The sequence below is a fragment of the Bos indicus genome, chromosome 6, assembly GCF_029378745.1.
Source record: "Bos indicus isolate NIAB-ARS_2022 breed Sahiwal x Tharparkar chromosome 6, NIAB-ARS_B.indTharparkar_mat_pri_1.0, whole genome shotgun sequence".
Taxonomy (NCBI): domain Eukaryota; kingdom Metazoa; phylum Chordata; class Mammalia; order Artiodactyla; family Bovidae; genus Bos; species Bos indicus.
In genome coordinates this window covers 111323168-111345499 of record NC_091765.1, presented here as the reverse complement: position 1 = coordinate 111345499, position 22332 = coordinate 111323168, and the positions used below count along the sequence as shown (strand labels likewise).

General features: G+C 44.5%; 1 protein-coding gene across 5 annotated transcripts in view; it reads right to left on the bottom strand.

Moving 5' to 3' along the window:
- Positions 1-22332, bottom strand: part of CC2D2A (coiled-coil and C2 domain containing 2A) — a 131325-nt gene that overhangs the window by 45574 nt on the left and 63419 nt on the right. For all 5 annotated transcript variants that reach the window (XM_070791823.1, XM_070791824.1, XM_070791826.1 and 2 more), the window contains 5 exons: positions 21995-22236; positions 19883-20060; positions 8249-8405; positions 5003-5150; positions 1793-1931 (listed from right to left, as the gene is read on the bottom strand). In XM_070791823.1, the coding sequence (XP_070647924.1) occupies positions 1793-1931; positions 5003-5150; positions 8249-8405; positions 19883-20060; positions 21995-22236 (864 nt within the window). The remainder of the gene's footprint in view (positions 1-1792; positions 1932-5002; positions 5151-8248; positions 8406-19882; positions 20061-21994; positions 22237-22332) is intronic.

The following is a 22332-nucleotide window of genomic DNA, read 5'->3' as shown; positions in this document are numbered from 1 at the left end:
GATGCTATTATCTTCATTGAATAGTTATTAAAAGTACCATAAATCATTTTTTCCAGAGAAATAAAAAGTAAACGGTTCATGTCTGGTATGCATGTTCCCTTAATAGGTGTTATGAAAATATAACAGACTGATAAATGAGTCAATTATATCAGTGTGTTACCAAACGCCTACTCCAAAAAATACACAGGAGACTCAGGTTCGATCCCTGGGTCAGAAAGGTCCCCTGGAGAAGAAAATGGCAACCTACTCAGTATTCTTGCCTGGGAAATCCCATGGACAGAGAAACCTGGTGGGCTACAGTCCATGGGGGTCACAAAGAGTCAGACATGACTGAGCGACTCAGCACACAGCACTGCAAATAAGATTATTCATATACATAATATATATAAAATATATATTTAAATGTATTTTTAAAACCTTGTAGCTCAGTTGGTAAAGAATCTGCCTACAATGCAGGGGACCTGGGTTCAATCCTTGAGTCAGAAAGATCCCCCGAAGAAGGAAATGGCAATCCACCCAGTATTCTTGCCTGGAGAATCCCAAGGACAGAGGAGCCTGGCAGGCTACAGTAAATGGGGTCGCAAAGATTCAGACACTACTTAGCGACTAAAACATTTTTAAAATATAGTTTTTAGACTATATCTATGGACATAAATAAGGGCCCCAGTCAGCCAGCTTCACTTGGCTCCAGGGCCTTGTTGTCTTGTTCCTGGACGCCACTCTGTGGTTTTGGTTGTGAGGACAAGTGAACCAGAGATGGACCCAGGCACCAGCATAGACAGCACAGCTTCAGCAACCCTGAGAGGATGAGCAGGTCTGGGCTGCACTCTGCCCCGGTGTCCGTTTGCTCCTCTGCTGGGAGCTTTGTCAGCTGCAGCCGTGACCTGCAGAGAGAGATTCTGGGAGCAGAGATCCGCTGGGGCTTTGCAATGGGAAAGGTGATCCTGCGGTGACAATCCTGGTTCATAAAAGGGGCTACTCAGGAAGGAAAGGATGAGGTGGTTGGATGGCATCACCGACTCAATGGACATGAGCTTGAGTAAACTCCAGGAGATGGTGAAGGACAGGGAAGCCTGGTGTGCTGCAGTCCATGGGGTCGCAAAGAGTCGGACATGACTGAGCAACAGAAACAGGAAAGCAAGCCCTGTGTTTTGTGCTTCTCTGGGAGGCAAATGGTTAAAAAGAAGAAACATCAAGGGGACCAAGTGTTTAGTCACTCAGTTGTGTCCGACTCTTTGTGATCCCATGGTCTGTAGCCCTCCGTGGGCTACGTTCCTCTGCCCATGGGATTCTCCAGGCAAGAATACTGGAGTGGATAGCCATTTGATTCTCCAGGGCATCTTCCCAACCCAGGGATCGAACCTGCATTGCTTATTTCTCCTGTACTGGGGTGTCTTCAGAAATGGTGGTTTTGCTCATTTTCTGGTTGGACGATTAGATTACCATTTAGGGTTCTTTACCACTGGCGCCACCTGGGAAGCCCTGTAACCTCAGCAGTATCCAGTGCTTCCTGCATGCTGAGTGTGGACAGCTAGAGGCTGACACCAGCAGCCCATTTCTTGCCAACAACACTGTGAGGGCATCACGGGCTTCGGACCACGTTTGTCTTGCTCACACAGTCAGTAGGTGCAGAGCTAGAATTTAAACCTGTCATTCAACCCAGCCCTCACATTCTTACACACTCCGGCGCAGGAGAACGTAGTGTGAAAGACGACCTGTGTAAAAAGCCCTGCCCTTTGGTTTCCACACCGAGGGGAGAAGTGGTGTGTGCCCATGTCTCCTGCCACGTTACCGAGATCAGCTGCATCAGGGGGCCATTGCTGGGGTCGTTGGGGTCAAGCTTGGACTCTGCTGCCCATTTGGCCAACTTCTTCATGTCTGTCAGGCCTGACGTGCCGATAGAAGAGATGGCATCTGCTCTCTTCAAAGCGCTGAAAACAGAAGTTGATTCCTTGAGACAGACTTCCTCACAGAGCAGTCTGCATCAGGACCACAGAACTGCAGGGTCCGCCCTGCTCTGCGAAGGAAAGTCTGATTGTAGGAAGGACTTCTGCCATTTTTCCTTACCTGATAGTTTCTATTAAATACATTATAAGGGTAAAAAAAGCGCGAATGGTGGCAGAAAATATTTTCAAAGCATGTGTCTAATAAGGCGTAGAAACATCCAAACAATATAAGGAACTCATTCAACTCAATGGTGACAAAACAATCTGATTAACAAATGGGCAAAGGATCTGAATGGACATTTTTCCAAAGACATACAAATGGCCAATAGACACATGAAAAGATGCTCAATGATCAGGGAAATGCAAATCAAAACCACAATGAAATGTCACCTCACACTTGTCAGAACGGCTGTCATAAAAGGCAAGCAATAACAAGTGCTGGCAAGCATGTGAGAGGGGAATTCCTTGTGCACTGTTGTGGGAACGGAAGTTGGTGCAGCCACCGTGAAAAACAGTATGGAGGCTCAGGAAGTTAAAAGTAGAGCAAGCACATGCTCCTGCAATCTGGCTTCTGGGGATACATCCAAAGTAAACAAAATCAGTGTCCTGGGGAGGTCTCTGCACCCCATGTTTAGCAGTATTAGTTATAACAGTAACAGTTATAACAAGACATGGAGACCACCCAAGTGTCCGTCAGTGGACACATGGATAAGTAAAATGTGATCTGTATGTATATATATATATATATATAATTCAGTCATCAAAGAAGGAAATCCTGCCATTTGCAACAACATGGATGGACACTGAGTCATCATGCTAAGTGAGACGATCTCACTTTGACGTGGAATCTAAAATAACCAAACATGTAGAAACGGAGAAAAGACTGGTGGAGCCAGAGCTCAGGGGGGTGGATAAATGGATGAAGCCATTCCAGAGTACAAACTTCGGGTTGTAAGATGAATAGGTTCTGGGACTCTAATGTACAGCATGGTGACCGTAGCTGTTGCTGTTGTTCGGTCGCTCAGTCGTGTCCATCTCTTTGTGACCCAATGGACTGCGGCACCCCAGGCTTCCCTGTCCGTCACCATCTTCCAGAGTTAGCTCACATTCATGTCCAGTGAGTTTGGTGATGCTATCTAACCATCTCATCCTCTGCCACCCCCTACTCCTCCTGCCTTCAACCTATGTATGATTATATGAGTGTAGCTAATAATACTCTATTGTACACTTGGAAATTGTTAAGAGAGTAGATCTTAAAATTTCTCAGCCCAAGGGGGGAAAAATCTGTAATTATGTGTGTCAATGGATGTTACCCAAACTTATTGTGAAAATCATTTTGCAATATCTAGAATATCAAATCATTATGTTGTACACCTTAAACTTACACAATTTTACATGTCAATGAGATCTCAGTACATCTGGGGGGAAAAGAAGCATAAATAGAAGGAATGCAAATGTGACCCTGCATTTCTGCAACTGTGCCCAGCACACCAGTGTCCTGAGTCGCTGGATCCAGACCAGGGCACCTGGTGTAGGATGCCGGGAAGGTCCCACCTCCCAGGTAACTGGGGACCACTTGGGGCTGAGGCTAAAATAAAAGAGAAGAAACGAACATTTATGCAACTAACTTAAGCCCCAACTTTGGACATGACTGAATTCCAAGGGGGCCAGGTGGTCACCACAGGTCAGCTGGGCCTTTATTAACAGGGCTGCGTCTCCCGTCACTCACACTGTTTTCCCTTCTCTCCTGAGGAGCTGGAGCTTTAACCTCAGCAGGAAACTCAATGAGACAAAGTACAGGAGGCTTGTACGTAAAGGCATAAACAAGCCTCCCCTGGAAATGCTGCCAGGCTCCTGGCTGAGAAAGACCTTATTGTTATTATCACATGGATACAGGTGTTTACATTGGAAGGAGAGGGCGTAAAGGGAATAAAACCAGCCCCGTTCTGCTGTTTTTCCACATGTTGAAAATGACAGCCTGTGACTTGGAACGTATCTTCCTGATGATCAAGATAAGTCCTCTTGGGACTTCCCTGGTGGTCCAGTGGTTAAGACTCCCTGCTCCCAAGGCAAGAGGCCTGGGTTCGATCCCTGGGCAGGGAACTAGATCCCATCACGACTAAGATGCTGCACACTGCAACGAGGACTTGGTGCAGCCAAATAAATAAAAATTAAAAAAAAAAGAAAAGGTAAGTCCTTTCATTTTATGGAGGCTACTGAGGCCACGGCAGTAAGATGATCCACTCAAGACACATCTACTGGAGAGCGACAGAAGCAAGACTGGAACCCAGGCACCTGGCTCCACAGTCCAGGCTGCCTGGATGGGCATCAACCACTAAGAGGGGTGGCCTGTCCGTCTGGAGTGAGTCCCTTCCTGCTGTTCTGAGTGAAACCGACAGCTAACAATCAAGGAAGGGGACTGAGAATAGGGCCTTTCATATACCCAGAAGTTTCTACATCAGTCATACTTTACAGTGATCTCTGACTGAGGGCCAAATAGATACAACTGTATGCCATGCCAATGTTCATTGGAAGGACTGATGCTGAAGCTCCAATACTTTGGCCACCTGATGCAAAGGGCTGACTCATTGGAAAAGATCCTGATGCTCAGCAAGATTGAAGGCAGGAGGAGAAAAGGGTGGCAGAGGATGAGATGGTTGGATGGCATCACCAACCCAATGGACACAAATTTGAGCAAGCTCCTGGAGATCGTGGAGGACAGGGGAGCCTGGTGAGCTGTAGTCCATGGGGTCACAAAGAGTGGGCCTCGACTGACAGACTGAACAACAACAACACGTACCATGTACTTTTCCCATCTGCAAAACTGTGAAAAGAATATTTCACAGGCTTACTGGTGCCTGATGCTGACAAACATCCAATATTTGTTAGGATATTAACATTTTAGTTTTTATCATAAGAACACACACAAAAAAAACCCTGAAAATACTGGCACATGACAATAAAAGGAAAGACTGTGAGACTGCAAGCCTTTCCCCCCTGAATCGCGCTGACGCCAATGCTGTCCTCGCTCATCAGCTGTTCTAGCCACACGTTACCTTCTGAATCCAATATTCTGCTGCGACAACGGAGGAATTAAAGGAATCCCATTTTCTCCAATGGCCCATGCCACGCTGTTGGACACTTTCCCTGAGGTCATTAGAATCAGTTGATTACCACCGTCAGCTTCAAATGAGAAGGGCACTCCTGAGGAAGCAGTGGATGAAAAAGGATGCTGTTTAGAAAGAGGGAGTGAGCCCCGTGCTTGTGAGAAGGCAAAGCAGAGGGCAGACAAATGGAACAGAATGGGTGGGGGTAGGGGGATGGAACACATCATTCAGATCAACAATGTGTAGCTTCAGGGGGTGACACAGTGGGCCCCTCGGCTGCATCTCTGATAGCAGAGTGTAGCATTATGAGGAGTGATGCACTCTGCACTGGGACCAACTGCATATATATTCTGCCACTTAACAGCTGTGTGACCATGGACAAACTGCTTAACTTCTCTGAACCTCAGTTTCGCTATGTATAAAATGGAGATAATAATAATGAAAGTGAAAGTTGCTCAGTTGTGTCCTGCTCTTTGTGACCCCCATGGAGTATGCAGTCCATGGAATTCTCCAGGCCCAGAATACTGGAGTGGATAGCCCTTCCCTTTACCAGCATATCTCCCCGACCCAGGAAGTGAACTGGGGTCTCCTGTGTTGCAGGTGGATTCTTTACCATCTGAGCTATCAGGGAAGCCCATACTATAATAATAATAATAGCACCCCCTTTTAAGGATTACTGTGAAGACATCCTTCATTCATTTAGTAGATACCTATTTGAGCCCCTACTTCATGCCAGGCACTACTCTAGTCACCAAGACAGTAGTAAAGAAAACTGATAGGAATCTGTGACCTCACGGAATTTACATTCAAGTAGGAAAGACAGATTATAGATGTGATAAATAAAGAGATGAGGCTAGCATGTTAGAGAGTGGTGGTGGTGATTTAGTTACTAAGTTGTGATCACCTTTGCGACCCCATGGACTGTAGCTCATCAGGCCCATCAGGCTCCTCTGTCCATGGGATTCTCCAGGCAAGAGTGGGTTGCCATTTCCTTCTCCAGGGGATCTTCCTCACCCAGGGATCCAACCCACATCTCCGGCACTGCAGGCAGATTTTTTACCACTGAGCCACCAGGGAAACCCCATGTTAGAGAGTAGTAAGTGCAAAAGAGAGAAAAAAAAAAAAGAAAAGTGTTAGAAAATATATGTTTGAGGAGGAGGCAGGGGTTGAACTTTCCAATGTTAAGTGGCAAGGGAAGGCTCCATGAGAGGTCCCTTCTGAATAATGAAAGGCCTGAAGAAAGTGGAAGGGAGGCATATAGGTATCTTGGGAAAGAGCCTTCTTGGCAGAAGGAACAATGCAAAGGCCCTCAGGTGAGAGCGTGCCTGGAATGAGAAGCAGCATGTCAAGTGAGGAAAAACCTGCAAAGCCTCAGACCTGGCAGGCACTGACCAGTCCACAGACGCTGTCGCTCAGCTACGGTAGAAACTTGAAGGCCTCACTGACGGGGCTCCCACTGATTTGACATTAATGACAAAACGTCTCTGGACAGGACATTAATCATGTAAAAGAAGATTTTTAAGCATGAAACATAGGCTTTCCTGGTGGCTCAGCTGGTAAAGAATCCCCCAGCAATGCAGGAGACCAGGGTTCGATCCCTGGGTTGGGAAGATCCCCTGGAGAAGGGAAAGGCTACCCACTCCGGTATGCTGGCCTGGAGAATTCCGTGGACTGTATAGTCCATGGGGTTGCAAAGAGCTGAACACAACTGAGTGACTTTAACTTTTTCACTTTCATAGGAACTTCTTGTTCTGGAGTCCAAGTTAATATTATTGATATTAACACAAAACAGCACCACTGGTAACCCTATAATAGCCCCTTTGTGTTTTCTAAAGAGCTTTCCTTCAGGGGCTTCCCTGGTGGTCCAGTGGTTAAGAATCTGCCTTCCAATGCAGGGGACACGGATTTGACCCCTGGTCCTGGAACTAAGATCCCACACGCCACAGGGCAACTAAGCCTGTGTGTCGCAATGAAGAGCTGGAATGTTGTGATGAAGACCCAGAGCAGCCAAGATAAAAACAATTAAATAAAGTGTACTTATTTTACTTTATGACTTAAAAAAAAATCTTTCCTTCATACTGAACACTGCATCTTGATCTTCAGAATAACCCCATAAGACATTTAAGGGAGGTATTATTAGACCCCTCTTATGAAAGAGGAAGATGATAGTCAAAGAGGTTACGTGATTACGAGGGTCACACAGTTTGTCAGTAACAGAGTTGGAACTAAAAGCTTAGATCTCCAGACTTTTTGACTGGTGATCGGATTTCAGACTCAAGGGATTCTTGCATCCAGATATGCACTCACAACAAAAAGGCAGCAGGCATGCGAGGAAACAGAATCAGACCGATAAGCAGAAAGGTGTTGGAATGCCAGATACAGAATACTGAAAAATATTCTCGCCTGGAGAATTCTATGGACAGAGGAGCCTGGCAGGTTACAGTCCACGGGGTCACAAAGAGTTGGACACTACTGAGAGGCTAACATGCACACAAAGAATGGAGGAATGAATGAATGAATGAAATAAATGACTGAGAGTGCCAGAAAATGACAAAAGGCTGTCAGAACTGATTGTGAAAAAAGCTAAATAGGAAGGGGAAAAATACAATCGTTGAAATGAGGAACTCAGTGATGAATTTCAATGACTAGACACAGCCAAAAAGTGAATTCATGGCTTAGAAGACTGATTTAAAGAGATTACACAGAATATAGAAGTGAAAGAAAGAGATGTCAAGTACATTAAAGAGAGGTTAAAAAAACATGGTTGACAGAGTGAGAAAGTCCATGAGAAAATGAGAGATGAGAGAATAGTATTTAATAATATCCCCATTACAGTTATTTTCTTTCAAACTTTTCCACCATACAGATAACACTATGATGTACTTCTTTTTTTTAATGCACAAAATTTCTATCTTCATTTTGAATTATTTTTTCAGGAAAGATTCCTAGAAGTTGAATTAAGGTGTCAAAGGCAATCTAAATGCCCTTAATGCACGTGGCCATACTTGTACAGTTACATGAATTTACTGGCCGCCCATAGTGTGTAAAAATTACTTTGCAAAAAATCGTATGTGATTATTGCTTTCATCTGAATTTCTGATAGCAATGTTGTAATTGTCTGGTTGTCTGATAAGGGACAAGAAAAAGATATTCAAATCTGACAGTGATTCTGTGAGCCGCTGAGGCCTTCCGTACCACTTCCGACTCCCTCGTGGTCCAGGGTCACATGCTGGTTACTGCTAAACTCCACTTCTTCAATGGGAGCCCTTCCACTGACAACAGTGGTTTCAGGAATAGGCAGAAACACTTCCGCCAGCAAGGTGGTACCACTGTGTCCAACTGTCTCATAGACCTGAAATTGAGGAAGAGAAAGAGCCAAATAAAAACAGCAACAGAGGGTGCTCACTCCCAGATAATCAGTCCCTTTGTCTGTGCTGTTCACTGTTCTAGTCCAGAGCATCCATGTCAGAGTGGAGGGTTGAGTCGTGCTGCCCTGGCCCCCATAGAGACCAGATCATACCCTATTTGACAAGTTATCAGCATCCTGTCTTCTTGCCTGGCCCAATCATCTGTGGTAGAGAGGTTGATTACAAAGTACCAGGCTACTGCAAATATTTCTATTTCAAACTAATATGCATTAGTTTTGGAGAATAGGCTTCCTCTTTTTCCTGGTTCCAGTTATTTCAGAGAGCAACAGCATCAGGTAGAAAGGTGAGATAATTTGGACAAGCCACCAGATGGTTTATTATCTGCACCAACTTCAGAGTCAGTAGGAAAAGCATTATACCCTGAAGTACTCTAGGGTATTGAGGCAAACCTATTATTGGTAATAGAAAAGTATTATTTGTATTATTAATATAAAATCTATTATTGGTAAATCTCTCAGTCTTTCCTTTAGGATCTTCATTTTTTTTGTTAGTTGCTGAGCCCTATCCATCTCCTTCACAGACCTTTTCTCCCAAAATGGGGTCAATGGGACCATCTATAGTTCTGATGCTAATTACTGTGGTATGTCTCATCACCATGCCATCACCGTGAGATGAAGACCCCATTGCCAGGGCATCCACAGATTACAAATATACAATATGGTCTCAGTCGGACCCTCTGCTCCATGTGATCAAGCTTCCCCTGTATTCCCGGATCATTTCACTTTTGTGGGAAAAAGATAAAATATTTCTCAGTTCTGCTGCCTTCCTTTCATGTTCCATTGTCTCTCTCCATGAAGCCTCTCTGGCTGGTACATATTTTTCTAAAATGCAGATCTTGCTCTTTTATTTCTACTAATGAAGCATTTCTATCTTTTTATTTTTAATTGGAGGATAATTGCTTTATAATGCTGTGTTAGTTTCTGCTGTACAACGATGTGAATCAGCTCTAAGTATACGTATATCTCCTCCCTCTTTTTTATTTTTAAATTTATTTTTAATTGGAGGATAATTGGTTTACAGTGTCATGTTGGTTTCTGCCATATATCCATATGAATCAGCCAAAGGTATACATATGTCCCCAGCCTCTTGAACCTCCCTTACACCTACCCACTTCCTGCCACTCTCAGTCATCACGGAGCCCTGAGCTGAGTCCCCTGTGCTGTACAGCAGCTCCCCACTAGCTCTCTGCTTTACACGTGACGGTGTATATACATCAATGCTGCACTCTCAGTTCGTTCCACTCTCCCCTCCCCTGTACTGTGTCCAAAAGCCCATTCTCTACATCTTATCTCTATTCCTGCCATGCAAATAGGTTCCTCAGTACCATTTTTTAGATTCCATACGTGTATATGGATGTATACGCTAATATATAATATTTGTTTTTCTCTTTCTGACTTACTGCACTCTGTATAACAGGCTCTAGGTTTATCCACCTCACTGGAACTGGCTCAGTTTCGTTCCTTTTTATGGCTGAATAATATTCCATTGCATGTATGTACCACAACTCCTTTATCCATTCATCTCTCGATGAACTGTTTCTATTTCTCTTCTGATGTAATCGATCCCCTCTGATTATCTTTCCACTCACCACCTGAATGTGCAAAGATGACACTACGGAGTCTCTCTGCCCATCCTTCCTTAAAACAGCACGTGTTGTGCTGTGGATTCTTTTCTAAGGATGAGAAGGATGGATTCGTGTGGCCTGCTATCCAGGCCTCATCTGCCTGGTATTCACCAGCTCACATTTGCAACCTGGCTGATTGAGTTTGGAGGGGCTACTGGGACAAAGACAAAGGCAGAGGCTCCATAGGAACTGAACTCAAGACCCCAGACTGAGTACCACTGTGAGCTATTCTAACAGGCTGGGCCCACCAAGAGACCTGTGACTGTTCAGGGCTTACCCCTGCTTGATTCAAGGGCTCAGCAGGGAGCGCATGAGTTGCACATTTAAGCCACACTCTCCAACTTCATCTTTATTAGTAGACAGGTGATATTTTTAAATATCTTGCTGATATTGTGATCTATATTAAAAAGATCTTTTAAAGAAAGTTTCAAATATATGTAATATCAGAAGAATAATATACCATGAACCCATCACCTACCTAGCTTCAATTACCATTAAGTTATTGTCAATCTGGTTTTATCTATCTTCTCAACTATTTGCCTCTTCATTAGTATTCTGAGCTTAGACATCATTTCATCTGTAAATATTTCAATATATATCTCTAAAAGAGGATATAAAAAGGCATAATTACCATAGAGTTATCACAGCAATTCCTGAGTAATGCCAAATATCAGTAAGTTTCAAATGCCCTTCAGAATCTCAAAAAATTACTATAATATTTTGAATCAGGATGACAATGATTTCATACACAGCAGTTGATTGGTATGTCGCTCAAGCCTCTATTAATTTATAAATGATCCCTCTCTTTTTGTATCTTTTTTTACAGATTTTCTCTATACTTTTATTGGTTTAGAACTCTAATAGAAAAAGAAAGTTCCATAAGTTTTGGCTTATCCCAGCTTCTCATAAGACCCTGCAGTTTTATAATATCACAGACTATAAAGAACATGGAACAGGTTGTTGCTTACTGCACAAGAGACCTTGGTTTGATCTGCTAAGTTATGGACTCTCTGGCATAAAGTTCCAGCCAGAGAGAATGGCGCATTTTTCTTTCTTTAAAATTCTTTTTGTACTTCTTGAATTTTTATTCACCCAGACAGGCCTTTCTTTGTGTGAAGCCACTAAGAGCTTTAGGTCTGATACCGTGCTTAATTTTAACCACAGTCCTATAAAGGATGGCTTCTGGTAAAGATTGAGCAAGATATCAGACCCCGCAATCCTAGATGATGGATGTGGGGCTCAGCGGAGGGGAGAAATTTCTCCTGGTCCTTCATCTCGTGAGTCACAAAGCTGGGATGTGAATCTACCACTCTCTCACTTCAGGATGCATTCACTTTTTGTTATGCTTTCCTCTCGGGTCAAGGAAAATCAGAAAGGTGAATAAAAGTTAAGAAATCTTTTAAAGCCCTAACTATAATCCATGATTTATAAAGTAAATATAATTACCTTAGACAGATTGGTGAGAAATAATGATTGAAAGAGAATTAAAAACCTAAATGAAAGAGCCACAAAACATGGAAATGCTGTATAAACAATGGCTAAAACCAAAGGTTGGGTTTCCCCGGGTGGCTCAGTGTTAAAGATATGACCTGCTAAGGCAGGAGACATGGGTTCAATTCGTGGGTTGGAAAGATGCCCTGGAGAAGGAAATGGCAACCCAGTCCAGGGTTCTTGCCTGGGAAACCCCATGGACAGAGGAGCCTGGCGTGCTACAGTCCGTGGTGTCGAAAACCAGTGGGACACAACTTAGTGACTAAACAACACAACAGTAACAAAAGGTTAAAGCACAGCCTTTAGCACGGGCAGTTGTGATTAAAAGATCACTGAGCTCTTCCTGTCTCCAACTCTCTGGTTTCTCACATTCTCAAGGGACTGGCTCTCCTGGCCAGGGGAGGGTGCACTGTCCACTTTGTGAGGGTGTTCGAACTCCCTCGGACCCTGCGTGAGCACTGCACGAGGTTGTCACATGCTCACCCACACTTACTTGAATGCCCCCACCAATCCCTGGGCTTTCCCTGTAGGACTGCTTATCCCCAAGAAATGATAAAATTCCTTGTTTATCATTTGTCTCAATGAAGAGTGAGATTCCTGAGGGTAGGGACCTTGTTTGATTTCCCTTTGATTGCTCAGTACCTCTCCTCTGTGAATTGATATCTTTAGAAAGGACCACGTTAACTCTCACTGGAAGTGAGGTGTTAGATGACAAATACATGGGATGGAATTGTTCCCTTCTCTGAACTGCCGGTAGACTTGGGAGTTGCCCAGTGGACGGTCAGCTCCTCCCACTGCCTGCAGAGGGCGGTGTGGTGGACAGGATGGGGCAGGATCTGAACCCTGACACTGCAACTTGATCTTGGGCGTGACATTCCCCCACTTTTGCTCTCATTGTAAAATGAGGATGTTACCCAAAGTTCAGCAGGAAGGCAGTGGTGCAGCTTAGCTGAGATGGATGAAAAACCTCTTTCCTTCTGTATAAATGCCATTTCTTCTTCATCTGGTCATACAGTTGGCAACAAGCATGTACATTTTTCTAATACTTTGCAGTTTACAAAGGTCTTTCATAAACATGATTACATTTCCCAAATATCTCATTAAATCCTGTTGGCCAGTTGCTTTTATTCACTTTTATAAAATAGTCATTTCTTTTATTTAAATTAAATTTTAACTTGTAAGAATGTCTTTTCAAGACATCTTAGTTTTTTTCAAGGAAGACATTAAGCTTCTGAGAACCTATAGGAATGTTAGGGCATATTCCATATTTAGAGTTAAATCATCTATATTTCTGGGTACCCAAAAATAAGGAGGTAAAAAGCAAACTGCTGCTGCTGCTGCTGCTAAGTCGCTTCAGTCGTGTCCGACTCCGTGCGACCCCATAGACGGCAGCCCATCAGGCTCCCCCGTCCCTGGGATTCTCCAGGCAAGAACACTGGAGTGGGTTGCCATTTCCTTCTCCAATACATGAAAGTGAAAAGTAAAAGTGAAGTCGCTCAGTCGTGTCCGACTCAGCGACCCCATGGACGGCAGCCCACCAGGCTCCTCCATCCATGGGATTTTCCAGGCAAGAGTACTGGAGTGGGGTGCCATTGCCTTCTCTGAAAAAGCAAACTACATTGTCTCAAATGCTTAAAAACATGAGGGACTAATAAAACTTTGATATTACTTCAAGTTAAGGGAATAGAAACCATACCAACAGTCAGAAAATACCATTTATGCTGGTAAAATGCTTCAGAAGGTGACATAAATGCAGTATTAAGCATTTAGTTAAACCTTTCCTGACTTTGTATCTCTAACTACTCTTGGGCTTCCCTGGTTGCTCTGACAGTAACAAATCTACCTGCAATGCTGGAGATCCGGGTTGGATCTCTGGGTCAGGAAGATCCCCTGGAAAATGGAATGGCTACTCACTCCAGTATTCTTGCCTGGAGAATTCCATGGACAGAGGAACTAGGCAGGCTACAGTCCCTGGGGTCTCAAAAGAGTCAGATAAAACTTAGTGACTAAACAACAACAACAAAAGCTTTGTAAAATAAGAATTTCTTTTATTTACATTAAACTTGAATATGTAAGATCTGTCTTTTCAAGACTCCCTAATTTTTTAAATCGCAGCTCTATTTAATGCTAGAATAGAATGCTCTTTTTAAAAGTCAAAGAGTGGAACCTTGGCCTTCATCAGTTCAGTTCAGTTCAGTCGTTCAGTCGTGTCCGATTCTTTGCGACCCCATGTACGCCAGCACACCTGGCCTCCCTGTCCATCACCAACTCCTAGAGCTTGCTCAAACTCATGTCCATTGAGTCATTGGGCTTTATAAATATTTATAGACCGCTTTCTGTATAATTAAGTTGAAATCGTGTGTTCTTTCTAAGTCTGGGGCTCTCAGCTTCAGCATGCCTAACTTCGGGGCTGAACAGCCCTTTGCTATGATGTGTCATCCTGCGTGTTGCAGTGTTCACCAGCATCGCTGGCTTCTACCTACTAGAGGTGCCAGCAGCTCCTCACCACCTGTAATGATTAAAATGTCACCAGACATTGCCGGATGGCCCCCGGGGGTACAAAGTTATCTTCACTGAGAAGCACTGCTCTAAGCAAAATGAGTGTGTGTGTCTGTTTGAAGGTGAAATGTTAATGAAGAAATAAGACAGGGAATATAATTTGATTTATGTTCAATGGTTCAAAAATTCCTGTTGTATTAAAAAAAAAAAGGCAGCAGTGAATTCAGAATAGCAATTAGATCAACTGCTACCAAACTGGGACTCTGTGAGGTTATTATTAACTTCTGCTGCATTTGGAATGAGGTTTGCTTTAAGCCAACATTCTGGTGCAAATTTACCTACTAACAGCAGTGCTTAGGATAGTGTCGATAAGCCAAATCTTAGAAAAATGTAGGGGCATTAAGCCAGACAGAAGAAGAGTCCATCGTGAAGTGGTTTATATTGCACGGTCTTAAGTCGTGATTCTCTGATCTTAAAACCTAAGCAAAGCAAAGCACGGCACGGCTTATCCTGCAGGTGTGGTAGCAGCGGATTTGGTTCAGGGGGCCGCCCTGCGATCTCAGCCCCAGTGGCGCCGTGGCTGATGTCCCCACTTCCCCTCAGTGTTGGATCAGACACTGTTTACTCCTGCGCCCAGAGACTCCCCTCCCTCCCTGAGAAGACTCTGGGTGACCGAGGCCCGCCCTCCTCTGTGTCATCACTCCCAACTCAAAGGACCTTCCTATTCTGTATTTTTTGTTGAAAGAGTGTTTTTGATGTGGATCATTTTTGAATTTGTTACAATCTTGCTTCTGTTTTCTGGTTTTTTTTTTTTTTTTTGATGCAAGGCATGTGGGATCTTAGCCCCCGACCAGGGTTTGAACCCCCAGCCCCTGCACTGGAAGGCAAAATCGTAACCACTGGGCCACCAGGAAAGTCCTGCTATTCTGTCTTGATTCACCTCTCATGAACCTATGGGATACTACAGGTTCATGAGTTTCCTGGTTTCTCTCGCTTTTCTGTTAGAACCATACTCTCGGGGTGGGGACACCGGTCCTATTTGGAGATGTGTCCTGGATGGCCCTCCTCCGTCTCCCCAGGACGAGGGGGAGAAAGAATGAAGATACCCAGAGGACGCTTCCTCCCAGAAGCTCAGCAGAGAAGGAGTCGGGGGTTGACAGGACGTGGTGTACTTTAGGGTGTTGTTGACTGGAGCACTTGTGGTTGATGGATGGAGTATCCCATCCCATCATCTCTCAACACTCCCACCCTCTTTCCCTTTCCCACCCTCTCCTTCCAGTTTTCCCTTTTATTTTCCAAGTCATCAATCTTTTCTGTGCTGGCCACTTTTCCCACAGCTGACAAACGTGCTCCAATCAACCACACCCTAAAGTAAACCATGGTCCCCTGTCAACCCCCGATCCCTTCCCTGCTGAGCTTCTGGGAGGAAGCCTCCTCTGGGCATTTCATTCTCTCTCCCCCTTGTCCCGGGAAGATGAAGGAGGGTCATCCAGGACACATCTCCAAACAGGACTGGTGTCTCCACCCAGAGAGTGCGGTTCTATCAGAAAAGCCAGAGAAACCAGGAGGGACTCTGGAAGGGAGAGTCAAGTGACTTCCAGCTGGGTTAAAAGGAAAGTTCCCTATCTCAGTCCACGTGCCAGGAATATAAAAGCTCAACAGGACTGATTCATAAGGAAAAAAAAATAACACTAAGATGCTTAAAAGCCACCCAACAATATTACACAGCTGTTGTTAGTTTGGGGGAGTCAGGTTGATGAGTATGGGGTGGCATGACAGGTGTGCATGATAAAGGAAAAGGAGTGAAGGTCATTATCACTAAGCTTTCTCTATTTCTAAGTCAAACTTCATTTTTGTGAAAGACCAAGTCCATGGAGTTGCAGAGAGTGGGACACGACTGAGTGGCTGAACAACAACAAGCATTTATTTTGGAAAGACTTCAGAATCCTCAAGTTTTGAGACCTTTCTGGAAGGACTCTGGTCCCGTTTCAGCTTCCATCCTGTGAAGTCCCATCTCACCCTTCACTTGGGGCCAACTCTGAGGCTCTTTCTTTTTACTCTCTCTAGTCAAACCATCACAGGCTTCCCAGGTGGCTCAGTGGTAAAGAATCCGCCTGTCAATGCAGGAAATGCGGGTTCAATCCCTGGTCTAGGAAGATCTCCTAGAGAAGGAAATGGCAACCCACTCAAGTATTCTTGCCTGAAAAACCCCATGGACAAAGGAGCCTGGCGGGTTACAGTCCACGGGGTCGCAGAGTGTCGGACTCAACGCTAACCCTAACGAACAACAACAAACGAAGCCATCATCAAGTCCTGCCAATCCCTCCTTTCAAGGCTGTGTGTGTGTGTGTGTGCTAAGTCACTTCAGTCATGTCTGACTCTTTGTGACCCCATGGACTGTAGCCCCCCAGGCTCCTCTGTCCATGCGGATTCTCCAGGCAAGAATAACCGGAGTAGATTGCCACGCCCTCTTCCAGGGGATCGTTCCAATCCAGGGACTGAACCCACGTCTCTTATGTCTCCTGCATTGTCAGGAGTATTCTTTACCACTAGCGCCGTCTGGGAAGCCCTCAAGGCTGCAGTGTTGCTTTAATTAATTCCTTCCTCTCATTTCCTCTGTGAGTCCCCAGCCTCATCCCCTCCCTCCTGGGCTTTCCGGGTGAGTTGGTGGCCTTATCCTCTGCTTTGTAGGGTTGCCCTGGCAGCCTATCTCAAGCCTGGCTAGGAAACACTGAGTCCTATGGTTTGAAACATGCAAAAAAAAATCAAACATCACAGTCGACACTGTTCCCTTCCATATCCCCTGTATCCATACTCTGCTTAGTGTTATTTCTTTGCATTGGGTGGATCAAAAGGGTCATTTGGGTTTTTTGTGACAACGTATAGAGAAACCTGAATGAACTTCTGGGCCACTCCAATAGTTGTCTCTCTCATCCCCCAGCTGGATTTAAAGCTCCCACAGGCAGGGCCATGCACATCGCTCTTTATACACAGCTTCCAATGTTCCACTAAACTCCTGGCTCAGCATCAGACCCTCAGTTGGCTCTCCACAGTCAAGCAACAAACATTTGGAGCTTGGTGTTGAATCAAGGGATACATGATCATTCTGAGAGTCTCGGAACATTTTCTGAAGCACATTACCCTCTAAAGTTAAGCATTTGATAGCACTGGCATAAACAGATGCTTTTAAGGTGACTTTTCTTACCCTCCTGAAGTTGCCAGTAATTGTTGAACCTTCCCTTATTCAAAACTTGCAATCATATGGAAAATTTCCAAATGATACAATATTATTTCTAGACAGTCAAAATACAATATTCTCTCAATTAATTGTATCTATAACCAGTACTCAATCATTCAGTAGAGAAATACTAAAATATTTTGATAACTACACAGCTGTAGTTGTATCTGTGGACTTAGTGTCAATTATAATAAGAAATATTGGCTGCCTGGAAGTTATATCCAGGCTCAGAGGGGGAAAATAGGCATGCTTAGCTGTCATTTCTGGCAAGGGTGGTGGATAAGAACGAGAAATTTCTGAGTCAGTTGTAGTGAGGTGGATGAACCTAGAGTCTGTTGCACAGAGTAGTAAGTCAGAAAGAGAAAAACTAATATTATATATTAACACATGTATATAAAATCTAGAAAAATGCTACTGATGAACCTATTTTCAGGGCAGGAATAGAGACGCAGATGCAGAGAAGGGACTTGTGGACACAGTGGGGGAAGGACAGGGTGGGACGAAGGGACAAATTGAGAGAGCAGCATCGACAGACACATATTACCATGTGTAAAAGAGAGCTTGGGGGAATAGCTATGCTGTGTAATACAGGGGGCTCAGCCCGGTGCTATGTGATAAGGAAAATGGGTGGGATGAGGGCCTGGGAGGAAGGCTCAAGAAGCAGGGGATATATGTATACAAAGAACTGACTCACGTTGATGTACAGCAGAAACTAACATAACATTGTAAATTATCCTCCAATTAAAAAAAAAAGATAGGGATTTCTGCACAAGTGGTGGATAAGGACTAGTGGTTTCTGCCTGGGTGGGAGATGGCAGACAGCAGTACGTGTGCCACGTATTTGCAAGCCTAATTAACGTGCCTGTTAGTATTGTGAAACAGAACCTGTCAGCAACATAAGAGGCTTTGCCAGAACAGCAAGCCTAAGACATTGAAGTGGGTTGAATTTGTCTTGTTTTTCATCGCTGTTGCTTAGTCACTAAATTGTGTCCCACTTTTTGCAACCGCATGGACTGTAGCTCATGAGGCTTCTCTGTCCATGGGATTTCCTAGGCAAGAATACTGGAGTGGGTTGCCATCTCCTCCTCCAGGGGATCTTCCTGACCCAGGGATTGAACCTGCGTTTCATGCACTGCAGGTAGATTCCACTGAACGACGACTAGGGAAGCCCAGGGGGCTGAATAGTGCCCTGTAAAAATTTATGTCTACTTGGGATCACAGAATGTGACCTTAGTTGAAAAAATAGTCTTTCCAGGTATAGTTAAAGATCCAGATGAGCTCATACTGGATTAAGGTGAGTCCTAAATCCAACAAGAGTGTCCTCGTAAGAGACAAAAAAGGACACACAGACGTGAGAAGGCCACGTGGAGATGGAAGCATAGTTTAGAGTGATGCTGCCGCAAGCCAAGGAACACCTGGAGCCACCAGGAGCTGCAGAGGCAGGAAAGGTTCTTCTCTAGAGCTTCTAGAGAGAGCACGGCCCTACTGACACCTTGACCTTAGACTTCAGGATCTTCAGAACTTTGAGAGAATAAACATCTTTTGTCTTAAATCACCAGATTTGTGGTACTTAGTTATGCCAGCTTTAGAAAATGATAATAGACACAAATAAATAGATTGCTAACGCTGGCCTTTAGGCTAGTGGGGAGTTTGATTTATTTTGGGGGGATCCTAGCACCTGTACCACCACCCCTATCAAAATGATCTGTGATTACAGAAATTGATTTCTCTGGTATATTATGCCAGAATCTTGGTTCGGCGTGAGGTTGAAGTTCTCTAATGAATGAGCCAGAGATCTCTCTACTCTCCCCCTCTCCCTTATCCCCCCATCTTGTCCTGAGACACACACTTGAGCACCGTGGTCAGTTACTCTGCCAGCATTTTTGGGAGCCAAGCAGGGTAACAGATCTTCTCCGCCAAGACCTTAAGATGTGCCTCGAACTTCTGTTGCCTTTGAGAATCTATCAGGACACCAGTGTAACCAATGGACGACTTAAAGCCATCTCGCACCTGTGATGAGCAAAAATTCTTAGGACAGTGACTATATTAAAATATGGAGTGGGAAAAATTGGGAGATTGGGACTGACTTATATACACTACAGTCACTTCAGTTGTCTGACTCTTTGCAATCCCATGGATCGTAGCCCACCAGGCTCCTCTGTCCATGGGATTTTCCAGGCAAGAATACTGGCATGGGTTGCCATGCCCTCCTCCAGCAGATCTTCGTAACTCAGGGATCGAACCCACATCTCTTATGTATCCTGCTTTGGCAGGTGGATTCTTTACCCACTGAGCCACCCGGGAAGCCCATATACTATTGCTACTATGAATAAAACAGACAGCTAATGAGAACCTACTGTAAAGCACAGGGAACTCTACTCAGTGGTCTGCGATGACCTAAATGGGAAGGAAATCTGAAAAAGAGGATACATATATATGTAGAGCTGATTCACTTTGCTGTACAGTAGAAACTAACACGACATTATAAAGCAACTATAGTCCAATAAAAATGAATTTTAAAAAATGGAGAGAAAATTTTAAAAAGGTACCTGCAACGTTAAACTCTCTGGCCAGTTGAATATTTGCAAATTGAAAATCTGTCCAAAGTGAACTCGGAAGTCCGCCCCGAGCGGCCGGCTCTCTGTCCTGGACACCTCCTTGTTGTTGAAGGTCACCTTTAGGAACAGCGAGCGTCTCTTGATGTCCTCCCTTCGCATGACCTCCACCCTGCAGAGTGAGACCATTCACGGGTGGGTCAATATTCGTGTACTAAGTGTAAGTGGAGTGGCTGACACAAGGGTGCTGAGCAGAGTGAGATTCACTGGAGGTGATGCTCCAGTTGCTTCAGTCTTCACTGAACCAAGGCAGCCACAGGTCTTGCAGGGACACCTTCCTGCAACCTACTGTATAGCACAGGAAACTGCTCAGTGTTCTGCGGTGACCTAAATGGGAAGGAAATCTGATATAACAATACATGTGATGTGAAATAAGAGGTACTGGAAAGCCTACAGGTGATTTAGAACTGTGGTCCAAGCATCGTTGTGCTACAGTCTTTAAATTTTTTTTCCAAGCAAGCCTTACATTTGCATCCCAACAGTTTAAGTAAACAGAATCATATTATTTGTCAAATGGAGTGAATTCAGACCATAAAGGCTAATAGTGGTTTATGTTTGGATGTGATGTTTTATCCTAAAAAAAATCATAGCATATTGTAGCAGTGGGGTCAACTCAGCTTTTCCAAAATCCAAACTTTTTCCTAATAGTTTCCGACGGTGAGTCACTGCTCTTTGGCTGTACGGAACTAAGAAAGGTTCCTTATTTTTAAAGGTCGTTTGAATCCCAGTAGAAGACAGGAGGTATCCTAGTAAGCATATCATTCTTATAGCCAGGAAGTTAAAAAAAAAAAAAAAGTCGACACCTTCAAGAACGGTCTTTATTTGTAGAGATGCCCACTCCAAATGCCACTTATTGCTTAAGTCAATAGTAACTCAGTCTGTTAAGAATTCGAAAAGGTGAGAGCAGAAAAATCCAAAACATACTCAGGGTTTTTTGAGTGTTATTTTTTTAATATTATGGTTATATGTATACACACAACATAATACTTACCATGTTAACATTATTTAAGTAAACCATTTTGTGGCCTTAAGTACATCTGCAATGTGATGTGACAGACACCACTATTCTTCTCTAGAATGTTCTCATCATCCCAAATAGAAATCCTGTACTCATTAAACTGGGAGAGTAGGTTTAACTTTTTACATCTCTATAACTTAGGCCTCGATGGACATGAGTTTTGAGCAAGCTTCTGGGAGTTGGTGATGGACAGGGAAGCCTGCTGTGCTGCAGTCCATGGGGCTGAAAAGAGTCGGACATGACTGAGTGACTGAACTGAACTGAATTTAGGCCCATCCTAGGTGTGAAATTGCTCAATTATTTTTCCTATAAAAAACAGTTGACACCATCTCAAGAAGTATCCAAGACCCCCAAAGACTTGACTCTGAATTTTTAAAAAGGCTTATTTCCAGTAACCTCACGCCAGTGACAGACCTGATACGCCTCCTTCTTCTGCTCAGCCCCCTCCCCTGACGGCCTGGTGAAGGGGGTGGGTTATAATCACTGACTCAGGGAAACCTGGTTTATAGTCCCCAAACCCAGTGAAAACTCAGAAACCTCAGACGGAGGTATACATTTTTGGTCAAAATGGGACTCATTATCAAAGACTGCAAAATCAAACCTAAATTTTCCCTTTAAAAGACATACCATGGGGACGTCCCTGGTGGTACAGTGGATAGGAATCCACTTTGCCAGGGAGAGGGCATGTGCTAGCAGTGATGACAAAGGACACACTGAGGTTACAGATAAAGGCTGCAAAGCAGATGCCACGCAGGCAGGCACTGTGCAGAGCACTCCCTCCAGGCAGCTTCCGGGAGTGAACTCCCCTGGGGCCAGTGGGGGTATACTGGGCGGGTGAGCCATAGGAAATCACCAAAGTCTGGACAAATGCCTGCAGCAGCATACGGTCCAAGCTAACATATGGCTACAGAGAGTTCAGGACCCTCCCAATCATTCCGTGCCGGCCAGGTGGTGTATACTCCATATGGTGCACATATGTGTGTGTGCGTCGCATGTCAACCTCATTCACGGTCAGAGCGTCTGCTCACCTGGGACACTGGTCGTTGGGCGTCACGCTCCCTGCCAGGCTCAACTCCGGGACCAGCGTGGGCTCCCCCGGCCTCCTCCGGCTCTGGGCTGCTCTCTCCCTCACCTGCTGCTCTATCACCGCCCTGTCCACGGGCTCTGGAGGGGCAGGCTTCTCAGGCTCCTCCCCGGGACCTGGCTCCTCCCTCTCCTCATCGGCGGGATGCTCTTCCGCTTCCTGTTTCTTTTTCTTCTTTTTGGCCCTCTGTCAGGTAAGAGGCAAACTTATCTTAAGTAGAAATTTTGGAATTTCTTTGAAAAGCACAGTCTTCAGATAGCCCTGGGATGTAAACCCAGCTTC